Source organism: Pan paniscus, chromosome X, assembly GCF_029289425.2.
Source record: "Pan paniscus chromosome X, NHGRI_mPanPan1-v2.0_pri, whole genome shotgun sequence".
Classification (NCBI taxonomy): domain Eukaryota; kingdom Metazoa; phylum Chordata; class Mammalia; order Primates; family Hominidae; genus Pan; species Pan paniscus.
Window position 1 is genome coordinate 33253378 of NC_073272.2, and position 27367 is coordinate 33280744.

At 37.4% G+C, this 27367-nt stretch overlaps 1 protein-coding gene across 1 annotated transcript in view; it reads right to left on the reverse strand.

Moving 5' to 3' along the window:
• DMD (dystrophin) overlaps positions 1-27367 on the reverse strand; it is a 2218635-nt gene that overhangs the window by 323451 nt on the left and 1867817 nt on the right. Inside the window, exon 60 of the mRNA XM_063601607.1 lies at positions 9069-9215. Coding sequence (XP_063457677.1) covers positions 9069-9215 — 147 coding nt within the window. The remainder of the gene's footprint in view (positions 1-9068; positions 9216-27367) is intronic.

Below are 27367 nucleotides of genomic sequence, written 5' to 3' on the forward strand. Positions count from 1 at the left end.
CTTTATGGAGTTGGCTTTAACATGCAGCTTTTCATGTGGCCTGAAAGGGGATTCTTTCTACTTTCTAGAGGAATGTGCTGTGAAGGAGGAGTCGGGAATCTTACTGGCGGCCATGTGAGAACAGCAGCTCTTTGAATGCTGGGTATGATGTAGCATGGGAACTGTGAGCAGCTACTGGCGGAGTGTTTCACATGCAGCGCAGCGGGGCAGTGGGAAAGGCAATGAAGAAAACAACCAGTGCAAACAAATGCAGAAGAAAGGGTGGGGCGGGGTCAAACTCCAGGGAAGGAGAGAGGTCAGCCCAGAGAGACAAGAACACTTACAAGAACAAAGAATAAAGCAGTGAGAAATTGGAGGCAAGGGCAAATGTCAGTTGCAGAATAAGGGAAAAGGACAAGAAAACATGACCATCATGGCAATTTTAAATGCCTGGAATTATATACATGTTTCTAGTAAGGAACTAGAGGTCTCAGGAAACTAAAATAAATACATGCATGCATAAATACATTTTGCTATTTAAACACATTTACTAGGAACACATTCCATTTTTAGAAACAATAATAAACACACTTACATGGATTACCATAATAGCTAGCCTTAGAACTAGCAAAAATAGTTCCCGATTAAAACAAATTAGAAATTAGTATATAAAGATCAAGCAATCAAGTAGTCTAATTAATACTTTATAATGATTTGGGTTCACTTTATAAATATCTGAAAATAATAATATGCTTTTCATTCTCTTAAATTCATAAATATTTCTTTGGCTCCTGATGGCTTCATTCCCATTTTATACTTCATATAATTTAATTTTTTCATCACATTCTGTACATCGTTCATTTATCCCCCTGTAGTTTCACACATCCTGATGCCTTCAAAAAAAAAAAAAATAGAGAATTCCCTTGAAAACCAGACCATTCTTCTCCTAGGGTGAGAAAGACAGACTCTGGAATATTTGGGCCACATTAGTTTCAAGGTTACCTGAGCAATTTCGATTACAGTCGTCTTGACTAAAGTACAATTAGTTGTACAAACATTGAAAACCAAATGTTCTTAAGCTTGACAGTACGCTTTGACCTCAGTATGCTCTAAGGGTGGTCACTATCCTGGGCATTTAAATTTATACTCTCCTTCTTCAATTCTTTAAAGGGTTTTGTTTACATCCTTTTTTTCCTAACAGAGTTGAGGTTAAGCATAAATGATTATTCTCTCCTTACTGAAAAGATATTTTCCTGGAACTTAATTGTCCTTTTTTCACGGGTCATTCTATTCCTAATATCAAGAAATCCTTCTGTGACCTAACCTTTTCAAAAACAAACACATACTTCTTTCTTCTTTTTATTTCCTTTACTTTTAGCTTTTACAAAACTCTGGCCAGTGGGCACATCAGACTAGATATTATAGTTGAAATATTTACATAAGAGCAACCTATAGTTTAGAATATGTTAGAGCGGTTTTTCCTACATCTTACTGCAGTATTTTGGGAGAGGTGCTTTCTAATTTTTTTTAACCCTGTGTATTTCTCATTAACATTCCAAAAACTGGAGAATTGCCACATAATAAAAGTACTACTTAGTATCTGCTAATTGAGAAAAGGCTATTAGCTGATAAAAACTTGTATGCTTTGTAACACAACTGCTTTACTTACGAAAACCAGTGGTATATGGGCAACATAATTTTGTATTCAAGCTACAGACAATGCTTGATGCAAAAATATATTTTTGCACCTCTCTGTAAAACTCTATCATCTGTAGTTTGGGAATGAATTTCTACATGTGGTTACAAATAGACAGCATCTCCTGGGAGCATGATAGAAATGCAGAATTGCAGGCCTCACCCGATACTAAATTTCTGGGGGCGGATTGGTTTAACAAGCTTTGCAGGTGATTCTTATCCATGCTAGATTTTGAAAACTACTTTTAGGCCAATGCTATCCAATAGAAATATAATGAGTGCTACATGTACAATTTTAAATGTTCTAGTAGGCACGTGTAAAAATTTTGCAGAAACACTGTCCATTGTTGTAGCCGAAGCAACAGGCTCACTTCATTCATTTTCAAGAAGAATAACCAAGTTTGAATAATCATAATAAATGAGTGAAATTCATTATGACATTTTACCCAAGCAAATACATAAAAATACTATCATTTCAACATGTAATCAATATAAAAATAATGAGATATTTTACATTCTTTTTTTGGTACTAAGTCTTTGCATCCTGATATATATATATATATATAATATATATGTCATATATTATATATATAATATATATGACATATATATTATATATATTATATATATAATATATATGTCATATATTATATATAATATATATAACATATACATTATATATAATATATATAACATATATAATATATAATATATAACATATATAATATATAATATATAACATATATATTACATATATATCACATATACATATTACATATATATCATATATATAACATACATATTACATATATATCATATATATAACATATACATATTACATGTATATATATTACGCTTACTACACATCTCATTTTCGACTGGCTACATTGAAGGGCTCAATGGCCATATGTAGCTGTCATATTGGACAGCACAGTTCTAGACCATGTGATTTGAAATACAGTAAATATAAATCCATATAGCAGCAAATTGTGTTTCTGGGGCTGTATTAACAGTTTCCCTTCATCCTCCACGTTTCCCTTTATCTTCCTCTTTCTGCCTCATAGAAAAGTTAAGTGCTTGGTTCTCCATGATTCTGCAGCACTTGAACACTCCTCCAACACAGAGTTTTTGGGATGGCATTATACTTAATTTCCCCAGAGTCTAAACCCTTCACAGTGTCTTACAGAAGTCATATATATATTTTTTTAACTTTTAAATTTGTCTGTACCTGACAAGTACTTAACATAGAACAGGGGTTATCAAAGTGTGGTCCATGATTCAGCAGCATTAGCCTCACTTGAAAGTTTGTTAGAGATGCAGATTCTCAAGCTCCACACCAGACCCACTGAATCAGAAACTTGGTATGTGGAGCCCAGTTATCTGTGTTTTAATAAGCCTTCCAGGTGAATTTGATGCTTGTTAAAATTTGAGAACCACTAATGTAGGAAAACATATTTATTTGGAGAATGGCCTCATATTTATCATTTTCTCCTGAGTTCTGTGGTAGAACCACAAGCTGAATCATTTTAGTCTTCTTAAAGAAAGAAAAAGTCAAGAAGGACATGCTAGAAAGACATCGGTAGATGTCTTCTCCTTATCCCCAGTTAGTGATAGGCCGACATTATTTGTAAGAGCAGATGGCTAGGCTCTCTGTCCAGAAGTGACCCCATAATGCAAAATGATTAGTACAGGATCATTAAAAAAAAAAAAAAGAAAGATATGAGGAAAATGTTCAAAATCTGTCAACACATTTAAAGGATCAAATCCTGTGCTCAATGATGGTAAGAACAAACATACATAGATACAGATAAAAGACCTGCTTAGAAAATCCTATCTCGCCAAAGTAAAGAATATAAATGGTTCTGATATAAGAATTGCTTGTTTGAAAAAAAACTGGTTAGTTTTTTTAAAATGAAGCCACACAAATACTCCTATTGTTTAGCTAACTATGATCCCATCATATCCTCTCACAAAGCTTTCTACTATGACTATATAGACCAAGTTTCCAATAAGAAATTATTGAATAATTGGTAAACCAGAGATAATAATGGGTACTGCTTTTGTAGTATCAGTGTTATGATAATATGTATATTTCTGGTTTTTAACACTGAGAAAGGATGAGAGGGGTGGGCCATCATGGAAGTAATAAAAGAGAACCCATCTTTAAAGCTTTACTTAATATAGCATAAGCAGTAAAGGGAGTTTTGTTTAGTATGTCCTTGGACCAAACAGGATCATTACAATGTCTTCTAGGTACACAGTAGATGCTCAATCAGTGCTGACTGAATGAAAGAACAAAGGGATGAAAGAAGGAATGAAGTTTGCAAAAGATGAGGCTCTAGATCCCTGTGACAGCAAGTTACCACAGAGGTATACAGATGGAGTGTAATGATGTCTACATGACTTTGGAAGAAGCTTAGGAAACCTTTAAAAAACATACATAATTTATGATACTGTTCTTTGACATATGTAAAGAATCTAATAGCTGGAAATGCCTTCATATTATTCAGATTTTAAAGGTGTTTGCATTCCATGAGTTCCTACAGTCAATAAAACACATACTCCTTATGTTAAAGTGTTTTTGCAGCTTTTGTGCTATTTGTGGGTTTACTCATGAGTAAAGAAAAGTGGTATAATATTCCTTTATATACTACTTGCGCTTGGTGAATAAAGAGATTGACTGCATTACTCAGTGTGTGTACTATTTCAAAATTAGAAAGGTTTATCATCATTTTAACTTTTTCTCACCTGGTTTAGATATTCATTTCTACTTGGTCAAATATTAGCATTAGTTTGGCTTTAAGAGCTGATTCACTGAAATCACTTTTGGCTGATTTTAGTACAATTGCTGAGTTCTAAAGGCAATGAGGAATATAATGCTTTAAAATTTTATATTTGAAACAAGTGTGATTTTTAAGGGGTACACTGAAGTGGGTTCATTAATCCATTGGTTTATAAAAGGAAGATTTAAAAGTTAATAAACCTAAGAATCATTTCAAAAAAGAAGATATATGTAAAAAAGTGAAGTATTTTACACCTGTATTGTCCAAAATAGTTTCAAAGTATTGCTTTTTTTTTTTGAAATGGTGTCTTGCTCTGTTGCCCAGGCTGGAGTGCAGTGGCATGATCTCAGCTTACTGTAACATCTGCCTCCCGGGTTCAAGCGATTCTCCTGCCTCAGCTTCCCAAGTAGCTGATCTACAAGCGTGCGCCACCACACCCAGCTAATTTTTGTATTTTTAGTAGTGATGGGGTTTCACTATGTGTTGGCCAGGCCGGTCTTGAACTCCTGATCTCAAGTGATCCACCCGCCTCACCCTCCCAAAGTACTGGGATTACAGGCATGAGCCACCACACCCAGCCGTTATTGCTTTGTTAAGTCCAAACGTAATAGGATTTTGAGAAGAGGAGACAAAAAGAGCATGGGAATAGCAGTTCGAAAAACCTGACTCAGATCTTGACTGATACAAGTTATGTGACTGTGACTGTAGTACTTCATGTTTCTAAGCCTCGGTTTCCTTACACGTAAAAGGGAATAATGATAATAGGTAATCATAATCATAATACAAAATCACAAGGTTGTGATTCTTAGATGAATGTACATGAGGACTTTTTGTAACTGCAAGGAGTGATGGTTTCCTACACCACAAAAAGTCAAATGGTCAAATAGTAACATGCATACCAATGTGTCTACTCTGAGGAAGAAAATAGGACTTCATTCCCACAGAAAATTTCAAACAGGCAAACCAATGTCTCTTACATTTCTATTAGAAGATTCAAAGTCAGTTTGGAACTCTCTATACATTATGATTCTATACATAGGTAAATTGTGACTGGATTTGACTGTATTGTTGGTGCTCACATCCCTTAACTGGTTTCACCATTTTGACTGATATTACAGACAGCTAAAAAACTAGCATGGCTTTCCTTGAAAATTAAATGAATGGATAATGCAAAGAACCCAGGATATTCTGATATCAAGTAGACACGGCCTGATAGTATGTAACTCTAATCTTTCTATTATACTATTTTGCCCAAATTTAAGACTCTTCTTCTTTTCTCAGGTTTACATCTGCCTTTCTACTACTCCAGTTCTCTACTTTTATTTTATTTTATTTTATTTTTGAGACCGAGTCTGGCTCTGTCGCCCAGGCTGGAGTGCAGTGGCACGATCTCAGCTCAGTGCAACCTCTGCCTCCTGGTTTCAAGCAATTCTCCTGCCTCAGCCTCCAGAGTAGCTAGGATTACAGGCACGCACCACCACACCCAGGTAAGTTTTGTATTTTTAGTAGAGATGAGGTTTCACCATGCTGGTCAGGCTGGTGTCAAACTCCTGACCTCAAGTGATCCGCCTGCCTCGGCCTCCCAAAGTGCTGGGATTACAGGTGTGAGCCACCATGCCCAGAGAGTTCTTTACTTTTTGATTTTTCTTTGTCTTAGTGGACAGAGGCAAAGATGAACTTGTACTTGGTTTTTATCACGATTTAAAGATTGACATAGCATTGTGACTAAATTCTTTATTTTCATAGAAATATAATGTCTTTTTTGACATTTACTATTTAAAAAAATATGATGTCATAATAGTGGTGGGCTCAAGCTTCCCGCCATAGAACTTGGATAATGCGTTAGCCTCACATACATTGTTCTAAATATAAAATATTCTCAACAGGATGTATGAATTGCTTTTCTAGTAATGGGAAAAAAATTGCTTGATGTGAACCTCATTTCTTGCTTTCTTCTCTTTCTGAACAAGGCCTCACATTTATAATGTAGCAGAATTACTATCAAAGAAAAGAATGGAACTAACTTGACTCGGTTATATGCAAACCAAAACCTTGGATTTATCAGCTTTCTGCTAAAAACACTTTTTAAGCATATCTTTAAGGTCATGTTCAAAAATAGAAACATGAAATTTGCTACAATATAGAGCAGATACCACAAACTGAACTGTTTAATAGGAGAAGGCTGTGTATATGTGGGTTTAGGGAAGAAGAGATTAAAAGTTAGAGTTATACAAGGAGAAATATTAATTTCAACAAACCACATTTGTATTATGAATAAAGAAAGGAACTTCATTGGTTTTAAACTAAATTCTGTCAAATGTGTATCTCCCCCAGATATCTAGAGACAGAATCATAAGATTGAACTGTATGTGACCTTAGACAAAATAGATTTCTGCATTTTAAAAATGAGGAGAATTAAAGCTGAGAGAGGTTAAATGGCTTTCTCACAATAACACGGTCAAATAATGGCTGAGCTTAAGTTTGAAGTTAGACCTCCTAATAGTCAATCCAATGCTCTTTTCGCTATATCATACTATCTCCTTACATGTGTTTTCCTGTACTTATAACCAAGTTTTTACTCATTGTTAAGAATGGCTACATAGTAAGCTATTTACTGTTTTTGATACCTTAAATGCAAATAAATAGTGCAACTAGAATGGATCACTTAGCATTGATTAAAAAAAAAAAACTTTTCTTACTAGTCATAATCCTTTGACCTCATTTGGAAATCTACATGCCACTGTCACAAATCTTTTACCACGTTCTGAAAGCAAACGTGGCATTCTGCTCTCTAAAAGACATTATAAAATATACTTCTAGAACACTTATATGGGACTAATGTGGCCATTGGTTTTCTTTGGACATTTATTACTTTCCTTATTTATACTTAAGATGAAAAACATACTAAGGATGGAACAGATAAGATTTTAATAGTACTCAACTACTATGGAGCAAACAGAGAAAGGCATATAATCACTTAGCTATATCGCCTTGCTTTAGTCGATGCCAGTTATAACAATCTATAATACAAATCTTTCAGGACTATCCATCACAACAAGAATTAAATTATGTGAGATCTCAAGAGGTCTGGGATTTGCAACTTATCTTTATTAAAGATCTAGCAATTCTTTAACAGGGCTTTCAATCACACCCCTAAATGGACTGACAATAGGAAAGTGATTTGGTTTATTATATTTTTCTTATTAAAAAGTTAAAACCAAATAGTTTTAAACCCAGTTTCCTCAGAGGCATACCTTCTGCATCCTGTTGGAAAGGAGAAAATTGGAAAGGAGAGAAAATGATTCTCTAATTCTACAGTTAAACTAATTTTAGGGTTTTGGGGTATAACATGGTGTCCTTCACACTGAGAAGGTAGACGCACCTCTTCCACCACTATGACCATTACTCTGCATGAATTAACTCATTCAATGTTACAGTAACCATGTTAGAGATGAGTAAATGGACAACCACAGAGATTAAGTGGCCCCAAGGTCACTCAGCTAATATGTTGGATTCCAAAACCTGTGTACTGTAATAATAATAATAATAACAACATCAAGAGCTAGAATTTGTAGAGTGTTTATCATTTGGCATGTTCGCTCCCAAGCACTTTCCATTTATTTGGACTTATTCATCCTAATAATAAACTGATATTGTAGAGAATTTTATTATCGCATTTTTTTTTTTTTGATGAAAGACTGAGGCTCAGAAAGGTTAAGTAATCTGCTCCAGGTCCCACGGCTAGTAAGTGTGACCTTGAGCAGCACACTTACATTGCCTGTATTTATTACGCAAACCTACGAAAAACTTCCACATGTAAGTTTGTGATAGGATGCTCTTTCTTTAAATGACTTTTGGACACATCTTACTATTGACTCTTGTTTAAATTAGGATTCTAAAGGGAAAGATGTTTTTAAGAATCCAAGCAGTAAGAGTACAAAGGAACTGCATGGCGGCAATTCACATCTTCCATCATGATTCAGCATTATTTTCTGTTTATCGTAAGAATACTGCTACACAGAGTTTGGATGTTCCCTCTAACTCTCGTGTTGAAATTTGATCCCCAGTGTTGGTGGTGAGGCCTAGTGGAAGGTGTCTGGGTTGTAGGAGTGAATCCCTCATGAATGGTTTGGTGCCATTCTCACGGTAGTGAGCGAGGTTTTGCTCTAGCAGTTTTCATGAGAACTGCCACCTCCCCTCCCTCTTTTTCTCCTCCTCTCTTGCCGTGTGATCTTTGTACACCAGCTCCCCTTTGCCTTCTGCCATGAGTGGAAGCAGCCTGACGCCCTCGCCAGAAGCAGATGCTTCTTGTACAGCCTGCAGAACTGAGCCAAATAAACACCTTTTCTTTATAAATTACCCAGCCCCAAGTATTCTTTTATAGCAACACTAAACAGACTAAGACATATACTAAGTCTTAGTTGCTTCCAAAATTAATATTAATAATTTGAAAATGTTTAGATGGGAATTATAAACGAATATAAAAGATCCTATCCTCACAAATATTACCATGAACATTAAATGAAAAAAGTACTTTCATTGTTCTTTACAAATTTTATCTGTATATTATTTTACTGTAACAAAGGACAACAATGTTTACAATGTGCTTACCTGCAGAAGCTTCCATCTGGTGTTCAGGTCTTCCAGAGTGCTGAGGTTATACGGTGAGAGCTGAATGCCCAAAGTGGTAAGCTGGCGAGCAAGGTCATTGACGTGGCTCACGTTCTCTTTCAGAGGTGCAATTTCTCCTCGAAGTGCCTGTGTGCAATAGTCAAAAGCAAATTGGAAGATGAGAATATTTAAAACAAGAAGAACTGATACCTGGGCTTATTCTCTTTAGGGTGCAGTGCCAGTAATGTTCGCTCTATGCTACGGTTTGAATGTTTGTGTCCCCCCTCAAATTCCTATGTTGAAATCCTAAAAAATAAAAAGGAAACGAAATCAAAACACCTAAGGCAATGGTATTAGGAGATGGGGCCTTTAGGGAGATGATTTTTGGGATAAGCGCCCTTACAAAAGAGACCTCAGAGAGCTAGCTAGCTCCTTTCCGCATGTGAGGGTGCAGTGAGAAGGTGCTTTGTATGAGGAATGGGCCTTCCCCAGACACCAAATCTGTTGGTATTTTGATCTTGGACTTCTCAACCTCCAGAACAGTGAGAAATAAGTTTTTGTTGTTTCACAAGCTATCCAATTTATGGCATTTCTATTATAGCAGCTGGAACAGACTAAGACAGTCTATTGTGGTAGTATTATAACAATGGATATTTGTTAATGGAGGAATAATGATAACTACTATTTGTTGAGCACTTCCTAGGTGCCTAATGCCATGATGAGCTCTATTCATACATAAACTGATTTTATTTCTACCCAACAATCCTATGAGGCCAGTAGTTGGAGAATTCTAATTTTATACATGAGAAAACAAACTTGCAGAGGTTTGTTTTCAAAACAAACAAACCTTGCCAAGCTCTCATGGGTAAAAATTGAGGAACCTGGGATACCTATATGCAGGTTTGCCTGCCTCTAGAATATATATTCTTAACTATTATGTTATATGCTTCCCCTAAGAAATTCTGGATTGGCAAAGTAACAAGAAAAATATATTGCTGCTGGATTCTAAATTCTACTCATGTCACAACCAGAAATGGATCCTTATTTTTTACAATAGAAAGATATATTCAGTCATAAAATATTGCATGCATACTTCGCACCAACCACATCATAACAGTTTCATTTAGGGAGTAGGGTATTTTGTCAAGTCCTCAGAATGACTTCCTGATCTCCTGGTATTTTAGCCCTTGTAGCAATGACTTCAGAAGGCTCCCGTGGGGCTTCTCAGCTGTCTCTGAAGCACTAGAGCAGGAGTCTTTGATGCAATACATCACAGCAATCCGTTGAGCAGAAGAACCCTATGCAGATATGGGGAGGATATTACCATGCATCATATCTACCCTATCGAGATGGCATTTATGGATCTTTAACATGATGCATGATGTTCAAATGTTCCAATAAGCAATTTCTAAGGGACAAATTCCCTCACTTAGGAGAACAGTTTGTGTAATGTAATGTCTGTGTACAAGGACAGCACCACTTGACTATACATGTTGTTTTGACTTGCTTGATCTGGGCAGGTGTTATTTCTCTGTCTGGTTCACTATGTTGATAAAACCATTGGTTACACTGACCTCATTTATAAGCCTTGCATTTCCTCCCACTCCAAATAAAAGGAGCCAGTATGAACATTCAAAATAAGAACGACATTATCCTCTCAAATCAACCTGAATACTTCATCAGTAAACCGTGGTGCTGTATAGAGCATAACACTGTTGTGTAGTTCTTAGATAATACAAAACATTGTGATAATCACTCTGTTGAACTTAAAGTTTTAAAAAGTGGTCATTAAAAACATTACGTTAAGCAATCGGGGTTTCTTCTGGACGATAACGAAAATGTTCTGGTATTAAACAATGGTGATGGTGGCACAATCTTGTGAATATACTAAACACCACTGAATTGTACACTTTAAAAGAGTGAATTTTAAAGTATGTGAATTATATATTAATAAAAACAAACAAAAGAGAGCCCCTTCTGACCATACACATGCAAAAAAAATCATATGTGATGTATTCATCTGTATTCAACTTCGTGTTAGTGGAATGTCACTGGAATCAGTGTGAAATTCAGAAAGTTTTATAGGGGTGGATAGCAAATATTGTTCCATTTCCTTATGAATAAATACATGGATTAAAAGTATCAGAATAAGGGCCCATGGAGAAAGGTGGTTTAAATCCATATATATGAATACTTATCTCTAAAAGGAAATGATCCGTATTAATTTTGTTTTGCATAATAGAAAGGTTAGAAAACAGATTTCTTAAATGTCAATGGGGGAAACTTGGACAAGGACAACGGTTACAAACTGAAATCATTCTCTTCTGGATAATAACGTGCATTTCTAGTAGCCACAAGTAAATATCATGTGAGGGGAAACTGTAAACAGGAACCTCTGCAGAGAGGGCAAGCCAGCAGGCAGCATCTTTCAGTGATACAGGTGAGTCCTTTGTGCTAATCATCTCTCTTTACAAGCAAGACTCTCAAGCCATTAAGTTGATTATCCTACCTCGTTAAGCCATAGCTAGATTTCAGTTCCCTTTAGGTGACACAATGTACATTTTCAAATGTCTCTTATTAGAATATTTTGATTTTCATTTTCTCTCCCAAATTCCTGAGCACACATATTAATCCTGCTTCAATGTTTTGGAGGATGAAGGGGATTCAAAAATAAGTTTTGGTACTCATAATTAATTGCAATGCTCTCCCTTTACCTCTTTTTTTTTCTTTTTAAAATTTACTTTTCTTCTTTAAACTTTACCATAAGATCTTGGGATTTCTTTTTTTTTTTTTTTTTTTTTTTTGCTTCTTTCAAGCAATGATAGTGGAAGTTCTCTTAACTAATCTCCACTTAAGACTCACCAAATTAGCCAAAGAAGTCTTCATTCTCTTTGTGAAACAGCAGTGATGGGAACCTCTCACAGCCTCAATAAAATGTTCGAGGTGCCTGTCAGTATGTGTGGACCTTCTGCTCCCATCAGTTGACTTGTTACAACCGTCAGTTGTGTGTATGTTCTCCAATCTATCTTTGCCAGTAACTGTTGTGATTATGTAATTTAATAAAGATTTCCTAAATCATAAAAATATTAGTTTAAAAAGAAAAGAAAAAAGTTATTATTTCTATAAAAACCAGGCCAAATACTCTGGAGAGTTGCTTCAAAAAAGAAAAAGAAAATAAATATTGTTGAAGTAGTTGTGAACAAGACAACTGCTAAAGATGAAGAAAACAACCCAGACCAGGTGGGGTGGCTCATGACTGTAATCCCAGCACTTTGGGAGGCTGAGGTGGGTGGATGGGTGGATCACTTGAGGTCAGCAGTTCGAGACCAGACTGGCCAACATGGTGAAACCCTGTCTCTACTAAAAATACAAAAATTATTCGGGCGTGGTGGCACATGCCTGTAGTACCAGCTACTCAGGGGGCTGAGGCATGAGAATCGCTTGAACCTGGGAGGTGGAGGTTGCAGTGAGCCAAGATGGCACCACTGCACTCACTCCAGCCTGGGTGACCCAGCAAGACTCTGTCTCCAAAAAAAAAAAAAAAAGAAAGAAAAAATGCCAAATATTCAGTTTAATCTTAATTCCTAAATTTCTGTGAAAATATTTGACAATGGAAGCTTTGACTGGTGTGAGGTCAGTTGATAAACAGATAACTGGGGGCAAAGGTTCACTTTGGGGAAGTCTCTAGATGGGGTTGAGCAGACTAAAGGACTTCAGTCAGCTAGAAATCATCATGAGGGCACTCAACGCATGAAGGTGGAAGAAAGGAGATAACAGATGGTAGGAAAGATAAAAAGGAAAAGGAGGCAGGAGAATGCTCATGTCAGTCTTCACTTTGGCATTTGATTTAGGTTTTGGTAGCAGCTTTTACCACCCAAGGATGGCTCACCGCTGTGGGCTCTCAGTGCCCAGCAGCATACATAACAAGAAGTATGGCCGCCTAAACACAGAGTCACAAGACCTTCACCCTGTAAAGGGTGAACACAGGTACTTTGCTATTTAAATAGATGTGACATTGGTTTGGCTATATTTCACAGATTAGAGCTTTTAATATGACACACATAAATTTGTGTTTAAATTATTAAACACTACACCTAAAATGTCAAAAAGCACAGTTAACGCTGAGCAATACGAGGTGCTATTTAAGTGATATCAGGATTGCATTAGGTTTTATTCTAGTTTGGAAGCAGTAAGTGAGAAAACATTGAAGAAAGCCATTATATTGTGGGTTTTCTTTGAATCACTTAAACATCTGGAATATGTTCTCCATGAAAGAGCAAACCAAGTCTAATTTTATTATGACTAGTTTCACACAGGCAGAATTTTCAGTTCATTAAATGTTGTCTGATTATAGATACAAAAGTACTGATTTAGAATGATAGGTAAGTCTGATATAATAAGTTTTTCTTCATATAAAATTAAATTGCCTGTCATATCTTTGCTTATCTTTATGTAGCTAAGGATTTGTTCAAATACACATTTAAAATTATAGTCATCTACTACTTTTCTAAGAAAAGAAAGGAATTGTCTATTAACAAGGGAATCTTATTTTTGAGGGAGGAATTTTGACTTGACAGTTAAGAGAACATTCCTACTGCAAAGCACAGAAGGTCAGTTGGAAAGACTAGAAAGAGTAAATTGAGGGAATTCTGCTTGGAGGGGTTTTATTTCCTCTGTGAAGTAGGAATCAACAGACCTGGCATAGTCTGCAGTGCCTGGCATAGCGTGCAGTGCCTGGTGTGCAATGAATAGTCACTGAATGAAAACATGAATTAAGGGTAAGTGGGAACATTTGAATTAATCGTAATAGAGACTGTGAGAGGGAGTTGACCTAAGAAACGTAATGAGGTTGGCAAACAGTGTTGAGGGCCCACTTGAGGATGAGGTTCAACATTTTTTAGCAGAACCAATCTGCCTGACTTTCTCATTTTCTCCAACAGTGTTGCATGTAAGCATGGGGAAAACAGTTGATCCAGGTTTGGGGTTTCGTCAGATGACTGTGGCTCACACATTTAGGGATAAGGGAGTTTCAATATTAGCCAGGATGTAATTGAAAAAACATACTGTGGAATCCAAACTGGATTAGGAGGAAAGCAAAGCAAAATGAAGCTTGTAGATGGAGAGACAGTAGAGGGGTCAGTTGTAGAAGTCCAGGATAATTCATAAAAGGCCACAGCAGGAGTAGCTGCACAAACAAGCGACAGAGAGGGGAGACTCTGGGATGCTCAGATTAGCTCTACTGGATTTGCCACTTATGAGTTTATTTATAAATGGTGTGAGATAGATATATATATATATGGCTATATATATAAAAATATATATAGTGCTACTCAGTGTTTGAAAAACTTCCCTTCTTAGGGATATTAAATATTCCTCCCAAAATCTTAACCTGCTAACTCATAGACGTCCTATCTCACTTACTAGGAATTCAAAATTACTAGGTTCCAAAAATGAAGTGTTATTCTTGGGCTACATACACGTGCAGAGAAATTTATGTTACAAATATTACTTAAGTAGGGACTAATGGCATTGCTGTCTACCATGAATCCTTGTCAAACAAATGTTTGTTAACCAAGACTCTTGAAAAATAGCCTAAAAAGAGGAGGTGCTAGGAAAGAAAAGTCCCAGCATTCTTCATGCTGAGCTAGTCATGAGAAGGCAAGGATGAGCAATTAGAAATCATGTCCTATAAATACTGGTGTTTAGTACTTATTCCGGGGCTCTTCCTCGTGGTTCAGGGAAGCCCTCACAGAATGCAATTACCCGGGAATTGGCAGCAGGTACAGCCCAGCTATGTTTTGCAGCTTCTGCATTTCTCAGCAGATATATCATCCTCATGGGGCCAAGAGAGTCAAGGACTGTATCTTGCTTTTTCCAGAGGATCAGAGGCCTACTGGAATCTCTCAAATACCTGGGCGGAATGAGCTACTCAAATGCTGTTGAAACAATTAAAAAGAAACACAAGTTGAGCTGTAAGCAAGCCCTTCATGAAATGTATCAGGCTCAGAGACTTCCGTCATTATCTGTAATTTTTGACTTTTCATTCTGGTTGGTTCCCTGACTGCTCTGATGCCCAGAATGTAGGTACAGCTTTTCTTTCAGATACCTACTGCCTTCAGCCAGGTTTCAGAGAAGCAGAGTCTGAGTGCTCTTAAGAAAAAGGGAGTGAGAGAAGCAGGAAGACAGGGCAAGAAAGTTAAGTTGGGATGTGGTATGGGCTGGAGACCAGCATCAATCTGGCCCCACGGGAATTCCCAGATCACAAATTGTACAACAGCAGGTGCCATGATGAGACAAAGGGGTTTTCCCTTTGTACCCCTGATGGTTTTAAGAGAGAAGGTGTGGTGGGACATGCCAGTCAAGGTGGCTTCCTTTTGGCTGAGGGAGGTTCTCTGGAAAGGGGTGAAACCATGAGGCTTTAGCAGCTAATACTCAGAGTCACTGAGGAATGGGTGCACCAACCCAGTGAACGAATCTGGCTGGGGCACCAACAGCATCCATTACTTAGATTAACTTCATCTGCTTTCCCAATAGCCTTTACCCTTGAACTTCAGTTGTCAAGCACTTATACTGTGGTATTTTTTTTTCAGGAGACTTTTATTTTCTTTTCTTTTCTTCCTTCCTTCCTTCTTTTCTTTCTTTCCTTTTTTTATACAGGAGACTTCTTTCTCTTTTTTCTTTCCTTCCTTCCTTCCTTTCCTTCCTTTCTTTCCTTTTTTTTTTTTTTTTCCAAGGTGGAGTTTCACTCTTGCTGCCCAGGCTGGAGTACAATGGCACGATCTCGGCTCACTGCAACTTCCACCTCCTGGGTTCAAGTGATTCTCCTGCCTCAGCCTCCTGAGTAGCTGGGATTACAGGTGCCCGCCACCACGCCTGGCTAATTTTGTATTTTTAGAAGAGATGGGGTTTCACCATGTTGGCCAGGCTGGTCTTGAACTCTTGACCTCAGGTGATCCACCCACCTCGGCCTCCCAAAGTGCTGGGATTACAGGCCTGAGCCACCGTGCCGGGCCTGCAGGAGACTTCTTAAGTGAATTTTCATTACTAACACTATGGGGCTATTTCATAGCTCTCCAACAAAACTGGGATTGTCACCCTTTCTCGAAAGTTGAGTCCCTCATTTCTGCCAAATTCTGAGGGACTGCGTGGAGCTAAGACAAAGGGGATACTTTGCAGACTGAGCGAATACAACCCTCTGCCTTTAGTATCACTTATGCTTCTGGTAGAGACATTCTCGACAATAAATTATGCCATTGAAACGTACTTTAAAAAAAAAAAAAAGAGATGTGATTGCATTTTTTTCCAGCAACAGTTTTTACTGTGATAGCCTGAAGGCAAAATATTATGCAGTTTCTTTTCATTGTCTCCTTGCGTTCAGTTTTCAGGGCAATTCTTGTAAACTTTCATATTTGGGCATGATCACTTTTGACGAGTAAACTGAATAACAATATAAATAATGAAACAGACTCAGAACTAATGGCCTAGATTTAGCATAATCAGAAACACTTAAGAAAGGTTAAAGTCAAAAAAAAGATCTTGGGAAAACAATATCAAGTTTGTAGGCATGAAGAAATTTAGGGCTTTTATTTCCCAAGCGATTATCGGTAATTATATTTTAACTATGGTTTCTTCTCAGACTCAACACGCTTCCAAATTTGTGACATTAAAAAAATAGCAATTAACTGCTCTGTGTTTTCCATAAAGAATCCACATCTTTTTATAAAAAACAATCTCAACCAGGTGCGGTGGCTCACGCCTGTAATCCTAGCACTTTGGGAGGCTGAGGTGGGTGGATCACCTGAGGTCAGGAGTTACAGACGAGCCTGGCCAACACAGTGAAACCCTGTCTCTACTAAAAACAGAAAAATTAGCCGGGCATGGTGGTGCACACCTGTAATCCCAGCTACTCTGGAGGCTGAGGCAGGAGAATTGCTTGAACCCGGGAGGTGGAGGTTGCAGTGAGCTGAGATTGCAACATTGCACTCCAGCCTGGGCAACAAGAGCAAAACTCTGTCTCAAAAACAAGAACAAAAAACTCTAGTTTCTCTTTACAATATCGAAAAAGAATATATACCCAAACATAAAAGGATAACTTTTTCTTTTTAACATTTTCTCTTTGCATTGATCATAATTCTTCATCTTTTAGGACATGGCTTTCTATGAAGCTTGTAACTCCAATGTTCTTATAATAAAAGCCGAATTATATCTTGGCCATATTAACAGTGTCTATCTTCTTTCTTTTCTGGGTGCTCATATTTCCTTCATGTATAAAATTTGGAAATGAGGAACAGGGAAGTATTGACCACAAAGGAAAAGTTTTTATTCTTAAGAACAAGTTGAACATAGCAGGAGCAATTGATATTTTGCAAACCATACACCCGGTAAGGGGTTAGTATTCAAAATACACAAGGAACTCTTACAACTCAATAGCAAGAAAACAAATCACCTGACTAAAAAATGAGCAAGTAACCTGAATAGACATTTCTCCAAAGAAGATATAGAAATGAGTATTCAGATTTATAGACAGGAAATAGAATGGTGGTTTCCAGGGGCTGGGGGCAGGAAGCAATGGGGAATTATTGTTGTTTTTTCTTTTTTGTTCCTTTTGAGATGGAGTCTCACTCTGTTGCCCAGGCTGGAGTGCAGTGGCATGATCTCGATCTCAGCTCACTGCAACCTCCGCCTCCCAGGTTCAAGCAATTCTGCTGCCTCAGCCTCCCAAGTAGCTGGGATTACAGGTGTGCACCACCACGCCCAGCAAATTTTTGTATTTTTAGTAGAGATGGGGTTTTACCATGTTGGCCAGGCTGGTCTCGAACTCCTGACCTCAGGTGATCCGCCTGCCTTGGCCTCCCAAAGTGTTGAGATTACAGGTGTGAGCCACCGTGCCTGGTGGGGATTATCGTTGAATAGACATAGAGTTTCAGTTTTGCAAGATGAGAAGAGTTCTGGAGATGGATGGTGGTGATGGCAGCAGAACAACGTAAATGTATGTAATGCCATGGAAGTATACATTTAAATAGAGCCAAGATAGTAAACTTCACGTAGTTTGTATTTTACCACTATTTAAAAAATCAAAAATAAGTACAATTTGTAAAAGAAGAAACTTGAACAAATTTTATTAGTTTCCTTGGGAAAATGTTTCTATAATCCTAACTGCAACTGCCAGTTATCTCCCCTTTATAGACAAAAAGCGCAAAAAAAAAAAAAACCCACAAAATACTTCAAGCTCTCCAATGACACAATTAAAACAAATAAAAAGATAGTTCATGAGTGTTTCACAGAGGCTAAATACAAAATATACACAATTAACACAAAAAGGTTTTTAATGAGCACAAATAAGTCATTTAAGCAGGTCATGCTTTAGGTTGCTAAGGAAACAGAAAAAATACCAATATTTTCTGTCTGAAAAATTTTAATTATATGTGACAAAATGAAGCAAAATGGCAGTTAATGAAACCTATTAACTTCCTTAAAAGTAAGTAATAATCCATAAACCATTAAAATATCAACCATGAGGATGTTCATCTTCAAATTCAGAAGTTATTTCAGACAGATGAAGTTTTACTTTTTTTTTGAGATGGAGTTTTGCTCTTGTCGCCCAGGCTGGAGTGCAATGGTGCGATCTTGGCTCACTGCAACCTCCGCCTCGTGGGTTCAAGCGATTCTCCTGCTTTAACCTCCCAAGTAGCTGGGATTACAGGTGCACGCCACCACCATGCCTGGCTAATTTTTCTATTTTTACTAGAGACTGGGTTTCACCTTGTTGGCCAGGCTGGTCTTGAACTCCTGACATCAGATGATCCACCCGCCTCGGCCTCCCAAAGTGCTGGGATTACAGGAGTGAGCCACTGCGCCTGAAGTTTTACATTTAACAAGTTTTTGGGCTTGCAATCATTTCTTGGTCTGAGCCACATGTGTTAACCACCATTGTCCCTGAATGGGCCCTCTCCCTCCCCTAAATAGCTCAAAACATCAGTCTAAGGCAGTGATTCTCACACAATAGTGTGCATCTCATTGTCATGTGGAAGGCTTGTTAACACAGAGACTGCTGAGTCCCACTTAGTGCTTTTGATTCAGTGGGTGTAAGGTGGGCCTGAGAATTTGGCATTTCTAATAAGAAGTTAGAAAATGTTGAGTTCCTAGAACTCATCAAGCTTTTTATTTCTTTATTTATTTTTATTTTATTTTTCAGACAGGGCCTCTTTCTGTTGCCCAGGCTGGAGTGCAGCAGTGCGATCATAGCTCACTGCAGCCTCAAACTCCTGGGCTCAAGCGATCCTCCTGCTTCAGCCTCCCAAGTTAGCCAGGACTACAAGCACACACCACTGGCATTGATATATATATATTTTTAAGTTAGTTTTTTCTTTTTCTTTTTTTTTTTTTTTTTTTGCGAGACGGGATCTCTCTATGTTTTCCAGGCTGGTCTCAAACTCCTGGGCTCAAGTGATCCTCCCACTTCGGCCTCCCAAAGTGTTGGGATTACAAGCATGAGCCACCGTGCCTGGCCCTAGCTTACTCTTGACTTAGAACCTTCAGATACACTGTTCCCTTTGCTTGGAGTTTTACATATCCACTTTATGCCTAGCTGGCTCTTATTCATATACTTCTGATCTCAGTTAGATGTGACTTTTAAAGATAGCCTATCCCCAGTTGGTTGCCCTACGTAAAGTGTCTCCTTTTTCCTTGACTCTCAACACCCTGTTTTCCTTCTTAACCCCGATCACAATTTGCAAGTACATATATATTTGCCTATTCATTTATTCATTGTCCGTTCCTTCCCAAGACCAGAAAATTTATTAAGGCAATTCTACATTATTGTTTTTCACCAGTATATGCCAAGCCATAGTACATGATAATCCCTCAATACATTTTTATTAAAGAACAAGCAGTCAAGAGAATTAGGCACTTCTGTACTAATTACTAATACTTCAGACCAATAGCTATTGTCAGACTGCTTCATAAACATAGTTTCTCACAGAAACCTGACATACAGTTCCTAAATAAGAGAAAGCTACCCATTTTCCTTATCCCATATCTGAATTATTTATATCTATCACTTGATTTATATTGGAGCATTTGCTAATTTCTGAAGCATCTCTCATTCTTTGGGCAAGAATATAACATTTCAGTTTTTGGTCTCTACCAGGGATTTTTAAAATAAAAATGGAGTGAGTGGGAAAAAAAGAGGAAGTAGCCTATTCAAGGAAAATATATTCTGCTTGGTGGTGGTGGTACAAGTTAGTGCATCTTTTGGAGGGCATTTTAACAACACTGAATAAAAGCATTAAAAATATTTACATATGAAAAGACTAGAAGACTACAAACCAACTGAAATCCAGCCTGGGCTCTACTACCAAATTGGTTAGGCTTGGCATAGGACCGGGGATCTCTTCAAAAACACAGTGCCTTTTTCTTCTTTGCCCAAAGAGGCCCTTGCAGGGATTGGGATTATAGATGCTGGGGCTGAGATTACAGATGATCTCTCTCTCTCTCTCTCTCTCTCTCTCTCTCTCTCTCTCTCTCTCCCTGCCTCCCTAATTTTTGGGCTTTTCCACTAAAGAAAAGTTACTTAAATAATGATATGAACTAAGAAGTCATCAAATATTAGACTGTAACGAAGTTCATTTACAAATATTTTCCACTTGTGTAGAAAAGGGATAGTAACATGCATACTTTAGGGCTGTTACAAAGATGGATGAGAAGTTTAGGCATATTTCTCCTTCTTTTAGTTCACATATAGTCACACAAGTTCCTATTCAGGCTAGTCCAGGGAGACTCTGCAAAGCAGTAGGTAATAAGTTCATCCATGAGAGAGTCACAGACTAAGATCCTTTGCCGGGTAGCTATCTTTTTGGAGCTGATTTCTCACATCGCCCCCAGGGGCAACCTCTATCATGTAGCCTTATAAACGTCTCCTCGAACTAGACATTGGAAAGTAGGTACATGAAACTGATAAAGAGGAAGCACAGTGTGGGGAAGAAAGATATGTGTTCAGAACTTGAACAAAGGGTAACAGGTAGGAAAGTTTAATGTGTGTCTGAGGAAAAGCAAATAGCCTTTAATAACTTAAAATATGAAGTACAGGGCAGCTGTAAAAGATGAATCATGGGTGTTTTCTGGGATCAAGATTGTGGTGGGTCTTGAATGAGGTTGCCTTTACAATGTAGAATGAAGATGTCCACAAAACGGGAATGGCATTTTCTCGGCAACTCTTAGATTTAATTACTACTCACTTGAAAACACTTACTTTATATCCACTAGATACTGTGCCCACATATATGTGTGTGTGTGTGTGTGTGTGTGTATTATATACCTATCATCCACTGGAAAAATGGAAGTCTCAACACACTCACAATCATTAGCAGAGGTACACAATTTAATGGGTCATTAAAAAAAATGCAATCCATATTATGAGAAGTTGAGTCATAGGGGTTTGGAAGGTGCAGAGAAAGATGCTGATGGAGGGGAAGAGAGACCTCCTGAGTAGATAAGGTGACTGAAATCATTCACAGAGGGGAACAATAGAAGAGGCATGTTCCTCTGGACATGAAATAGTCACCTGGAAAATCTCAAGTAGATCAGTATAACTTGTGGTCATTGCGGAAAGGAGAAGAGACACAGAGTGTTTGTACGCAGAGACAAGAAGTAACAATGGCCAGAAATAAGCTGGTGGCAAATGGAGCAAATCATTTGCAACATAATTTTTAAGGGTCACGCTATCTAAAAGATAGCATTTTGCCCTATGCTTTTGCACAAATTTGTTTATTCATTTATTCCAAAAACTATTATTGGGTACCTATTATATGCCAGGGAATGTTCTAGGCACTGGAAATACAGCGTAAGATAGACCAAGTCTCTGTAATCATGCAGCTTAAGGCTAATGGATATCATTTCATTTAAATGATGACTATTACTAACTAGGCTTATAAAGAAGCAAATTCCAAGCCAAAATATATCATGGCTATAAAATACAATTTTTGACCAAGAAAATGCAGGACAAAGTATAATATTGCAGATAGCAGTCTCAAAGAGATTCTCTTTTCACTTATTAAAGCAAATTAAGCTACCTCTGCATGTCTGAATAATGATTAATAGAGGAATCTAGAATTGTGAGTTACCCGTGCAATATGCTGTACTTAGTTTGCTTTATATGGAGCACATTTATTTAGTTTTGGTTCTAGGGGGAAGGCACTCACTACTGAAACAAAATGGATTTTTACTGATTTGATTTTTCATTCAATATATTATTAACTTAGAAATACTAAAGCAGAAATGAACCAAAGATTAATACAAATTTTTAAGAGCAGTGATAAAAATAATACCAGAAGAGGGCTAAAAAGGATTGCAAAAATGTCCTTTAATATCCAATTTTACTTTCAGATTATTGTAGTTCCTAAATGTAATTAATGTTTTTAGTCTTTCTAAAATGGTTTTATTTCTTGCAAACAAAATTAAAAGGCAGGATATTCAACTACTTAAAGTCAAACGAAAGGAACAGAAAATGAATTTTCTTCATTAAAATCTATGCAACATCCTGTTTAAAAATTAGATTGCTAAATTTTTAAAATAATGGTTCATCTTCTTTTCATCATATTCTGAGGCTGAAAAGAAAGTCTTATGTATTCATTTCTGAGCAATGTGGGCCCTCTGGACACATTATTAGTTGTTATTTTTACCTCTGTGAATACATGAGGTTGTGAAAGGTCTAGCTTCTTGAGTCAATAGTTTATTCAGTTTGTCATTTTTCTCACCATAAAATTGATATTTTCAAGATATTATTCTGATTTTTCTGATCACATCTTAAGGTAATATCTAAATTCATATCCTGTAATAGTCTGTTATGACAACTGCTATCATGATAATGTCCAGTTAAGTACATGCAAATGATGAATAAATTACTACTTACACAAATGAGTCTAAGTGTCAAGCTGTCTAAACAATGTTCTCAGATGTGATTTCCAAAAAAAAAAAAAAAAAAAAAATCACTCATTGGCCAAATCTACCCTTTAGAAAAAGTGATTGATATTCAACTAACAGATATATTTAATAGTAATAGACTTTTTTCTTTTTCAAAATAGGAGTATGATTTAGTGCCCTCAAAAATCTGTGGGGGTGATGCTGCATTGATTATCTAAAGGAGAATACAATTTCAGTACGAAAAAGAGTTCAAAACTCTTTTTAAAATAATCTTTTCACTAAGAATTCAGTAATGTTAGATTCAAAGTGGGTCAGATTTCACCAAGACCCCTCTTGCATACAACAATCAACCCCAAACCCTAGGCAGTTTTATAGGAGAAACGACTTTGCAAATGTCTTCCTTCAACCTTTATACAAAAAAAAAATTGAGATGGTTCCAAAGGTAATATTTTATTCACAGCATAAGCCAACGGAGTAATTTATGCTCATTTGTTTAGCCTGTATTTCTTTTAACCTTATGCTTTATTGGATGCACAAAAGTCACCCTGATATTGGATAACCTTTGTGGAGATTCAAGTATATTGGGTTTGTGAAAGTCTAAAACAATGGGCCATTCTCTCCCTTGCTTTAGCCCCATCCCTGCTAGAAACATGTGAAGACCAAAAACCAACTGGCAAGCAGAAGGTGAAGCAGGTAAAATGCTGTTGCATATAGTCTGCTTGCTTGGGGGCAGATAAGAAACTTAAATCACAGGTCAGTTAAATGGGTATTATTTAATAAGACCTAATAGGCTTTAGGTTCACAACAATGGATAGATCTCAAAATGGGTTACAATGTTTTAAGAGTAGGAAAAAAGTAAATGAAAGGAAACTCAGCAGTAGTTTATCATTGGTTCTAAAAAAAACACACCAATATATTGCCAAAGACTCTCATTCACTTTTGTTTCTACTTAATTCCTGTACTTCGGCATATATTGCCAATAAATTGACTTCACTCTGTTCACTAACTTGCTTATGCCGTGTTAAGATCATGATGACAGAATGTGAATATTTGATAGGGAAAAGTTCTAAATGAGTCATTTGAGTCTATAATGATGCATAATCCCGGAAAACCAAACTTCTAAAAATAAGTGTGTTTCGAAACAGGACTGGCAGGTTCTTAACTTTATGAAGAAAAAAAATTACCATAAAAATCAATTCCTTAAAAGAAAATAGAAATCTGTCTTAGTGTTAGATCCTCCAGCCTCATTCTGGTTAAGAGAATTTGACGTTTCAGGGCTGAGCACACTGTGGAAACTTAATAAATATTGAGGTTTACAAACAAAAAGCGTAACAACGATATGTGGACCAATTTTCAACAACACTGAAAATCAACATGCCCTTACTCTGCCTAATTCAGTTAACTCAATTATTTAATGTACACTTGATTTGAGTGGGTTTGACCATAGCTATTTCCATTTTACATTGAACATTAATCAAATTGCTTCTAATGTAAAATTTCATTTTTTCTCATCCTTCTCCTCTCCCAGATTCTAGGATAAGGGAAAAGTTTAAGTTTCATGTCTCTTGTTTAAAGTTAAAAGCAAATTTTAAGACATCTGTTTCCATTAGTTTATCCCATAATTCTCATTTCCTATACCACTCACCCTATACCACAACCATGAACTTTTTCACAGATATTTAATACATTGTTTTTTGCACCATTTTGGGAAAAATCCTCCTTCCTCAACCACTTCAGCTAAGACTCTTTTCTACTTTCTCCCAGTTGATCCCACATCATCTCTATTTCATCTCTATTTCACCTCATCTCTATTTCTATACACAAAAATATACCCTCCCCCTGAACACAGAGCCTCAAGGGGTGGACAAGGTAAGTTATAAAATGTAGGCACTCCTGGAGAAGCTATTAGCTATTCATATCTAGCAAGTAGATTTTACTTAAAAAGTGTTGACTGATCCCAACTATTTTTAATATCCTAGATTCAGAAACTCTATAAAGTACTATTTTATCATCAGTATGTTTGGTAGAAAAGTGTAAGGAGAATTTTTAAATGTAATTGTTTTTATTGGTAAATGCAAAAAATACTTACACAAAGTGAAAAGTTATGTGACTAAATATATATATAGTTTGAGACAAGGTCTTGCTTTGTCACTCAGCCTGGAGTACAGTGGAGTGAACAGGGCACACTGCAGCCTCAACCTCCTGTGCTCAAACAGTCCTCCTGCCCCAGCCTTTCGAGTAGCTGGAACTACAGACACATAACACCACACCTGGTTAATTTTTGTATTTTTTGTCCAAACGAGGTTTCACTATGTTCTCCAGGCTGGTCTTAAACTCCTGAGCTCATGCAACCCACCCACCTCGGCCTCCCAAAGTGCTGGGATTACAGGCGTGAGCCACCACGGCCAGCCATGACTAAATATTTTCAACGTTAAAAATTAATACTGGGAAGGCAAGTTATGCTGTTGGTCATCTGAAGCAACCCCAACATTGTACTAGTGTCATTAAAATACCAACAGGAAAAAATGAAATAAACCACCGTCAAAGTCTTCCACAAGTGAGATTCAGAAAAGAAGCCATTATTCATTTCAAGGTTCCTAAGAGAAACAATGCTCCCTATGATGCTCCCATATCTAAACTATTAATCAATCCAACAAGAGGCTGTGTGCCTGCATTCATTTTTAAACTAAATCTTCTGGATATTGATAAATATAAAAGAAATAATAAATGATATATTTATTACTTGTAATTGAAGAAACGCTAACACTACACAAAATATGTCTTCAGGTACATACACAGTAGCTTTACTATGGAATATTGGTTCTCAGAATGTATCTCTGAACCAGCAGCATCATGAACACCTGGGAACAAGTTGGGACTTCTTAGCCTTGCCCCAGACATTTTGAATCAGGAACTCTGGGGAAGGGGTTCACCAACCTGAGTTTCTACAAGCCCTCCAGGTGATTCTGATGTATGCTGAGGTGAGAACCATTGCCACTGAAAATTCTTGACATTCTCAATGATGTCTGGACATGTCTGAATGCCTAGACATTTACAGATTCCATAACTATAAAGCCAAGCTCACTTATGAGGCCATTTTCTTACTAATAGTGATCACTTTCTTAGACTTTTTCATTCATTAACTCTTCTCTTCTATCACTAATTCTGATGAACAGCTATCAAGCTATTCATGGTAGGGTGGAGGGTAGGTGGATTTTCCATAAAGAAACAAAATTCTCATTATTTATAAAGAATTACTGTACATGCAAAAACAAAACAGCATTAAAAAAAGCCATGTTGAATATGAAGAGTGAGTGGATTACTAGGTTTACTTATTAGTTGCAGGGGACACTTTACCTAACCTGGGCATCCATCCTTCAGCTGCTGTGATGGTTGACTATTAATGTCTTATAGCTACCTGCCTTCTCCACATGTGACCTCTGCTTATGGGAGCCCCCTAGCCCAGGAAGTAACCCATATCCCAGGAGTGGACCACAGCCAGTGGTGTGCTGCAGCAGAGCCCAAGAGCCAATTGTGTGCATCTCCTCCCAATTCCATACTCAGTGGCATTATGTTGGTAGCTGGAGATCAGTGGTAGAGGGAGTATTTACACCACAAAAACTGGTTTTGATACACACCAGGATTCATCCCACCTCAGAGCTAGTCGACAAATATTTGCCAGCACTTCAGTGACACAGACAATGACTGGTATAAAGGCACAACTCCGGCTCGGTGTTGTGGCTTACGCCTGTAATCCCAGCACTTTGGGAGGCTGAGGTGGGCAGATCACCTGAGGTCAGGAGTTCAAGACCAGCCTGACTAACATGGTGAAACCCCATCTCTACTAAAAATACAAAAATTAGCCAGGCGTGGCGGTGCATGCCTGTAATCCCAGCTACTCAGGAGGCTGAGGCAGGAGAATCACTTGAACCTGGGAGGCGGAGATTGCAGTGAGCTGAGATTGCACTCCAGCCTGGGCAACAAGAGCAAAACTCCATCTCAAAAAAATAAAATAAAATAAAATAAAGAGTACAACTCCACAGTGAGGTTTCTGCTCGAGGGCTTGCTCTCTCTCTGGATCAGACATAATGTGAGGTTTCACCTGAAATGGCATACTTGCTGGACTCTTTCTTCTCCTGTATTGTTTCCCTAACTCCAATACAGGCTTCTCCTGAGAGCAGACCCTCTATAAATCACAGGCACCTAGACCCCTGTTCTCAGGGTCTGCGTTCATGGAACCTGACTTAAAATGCCATTTAACTCATTAGTTAAGTGACTATGCACAAAAGCTTCAAAATTAAGAGCTGCTAGTCATGGAACTTTGGATCACAATAATCAGATGAACCTGCAAAAGATAAATTTGAAATAGCAAGGGTCTG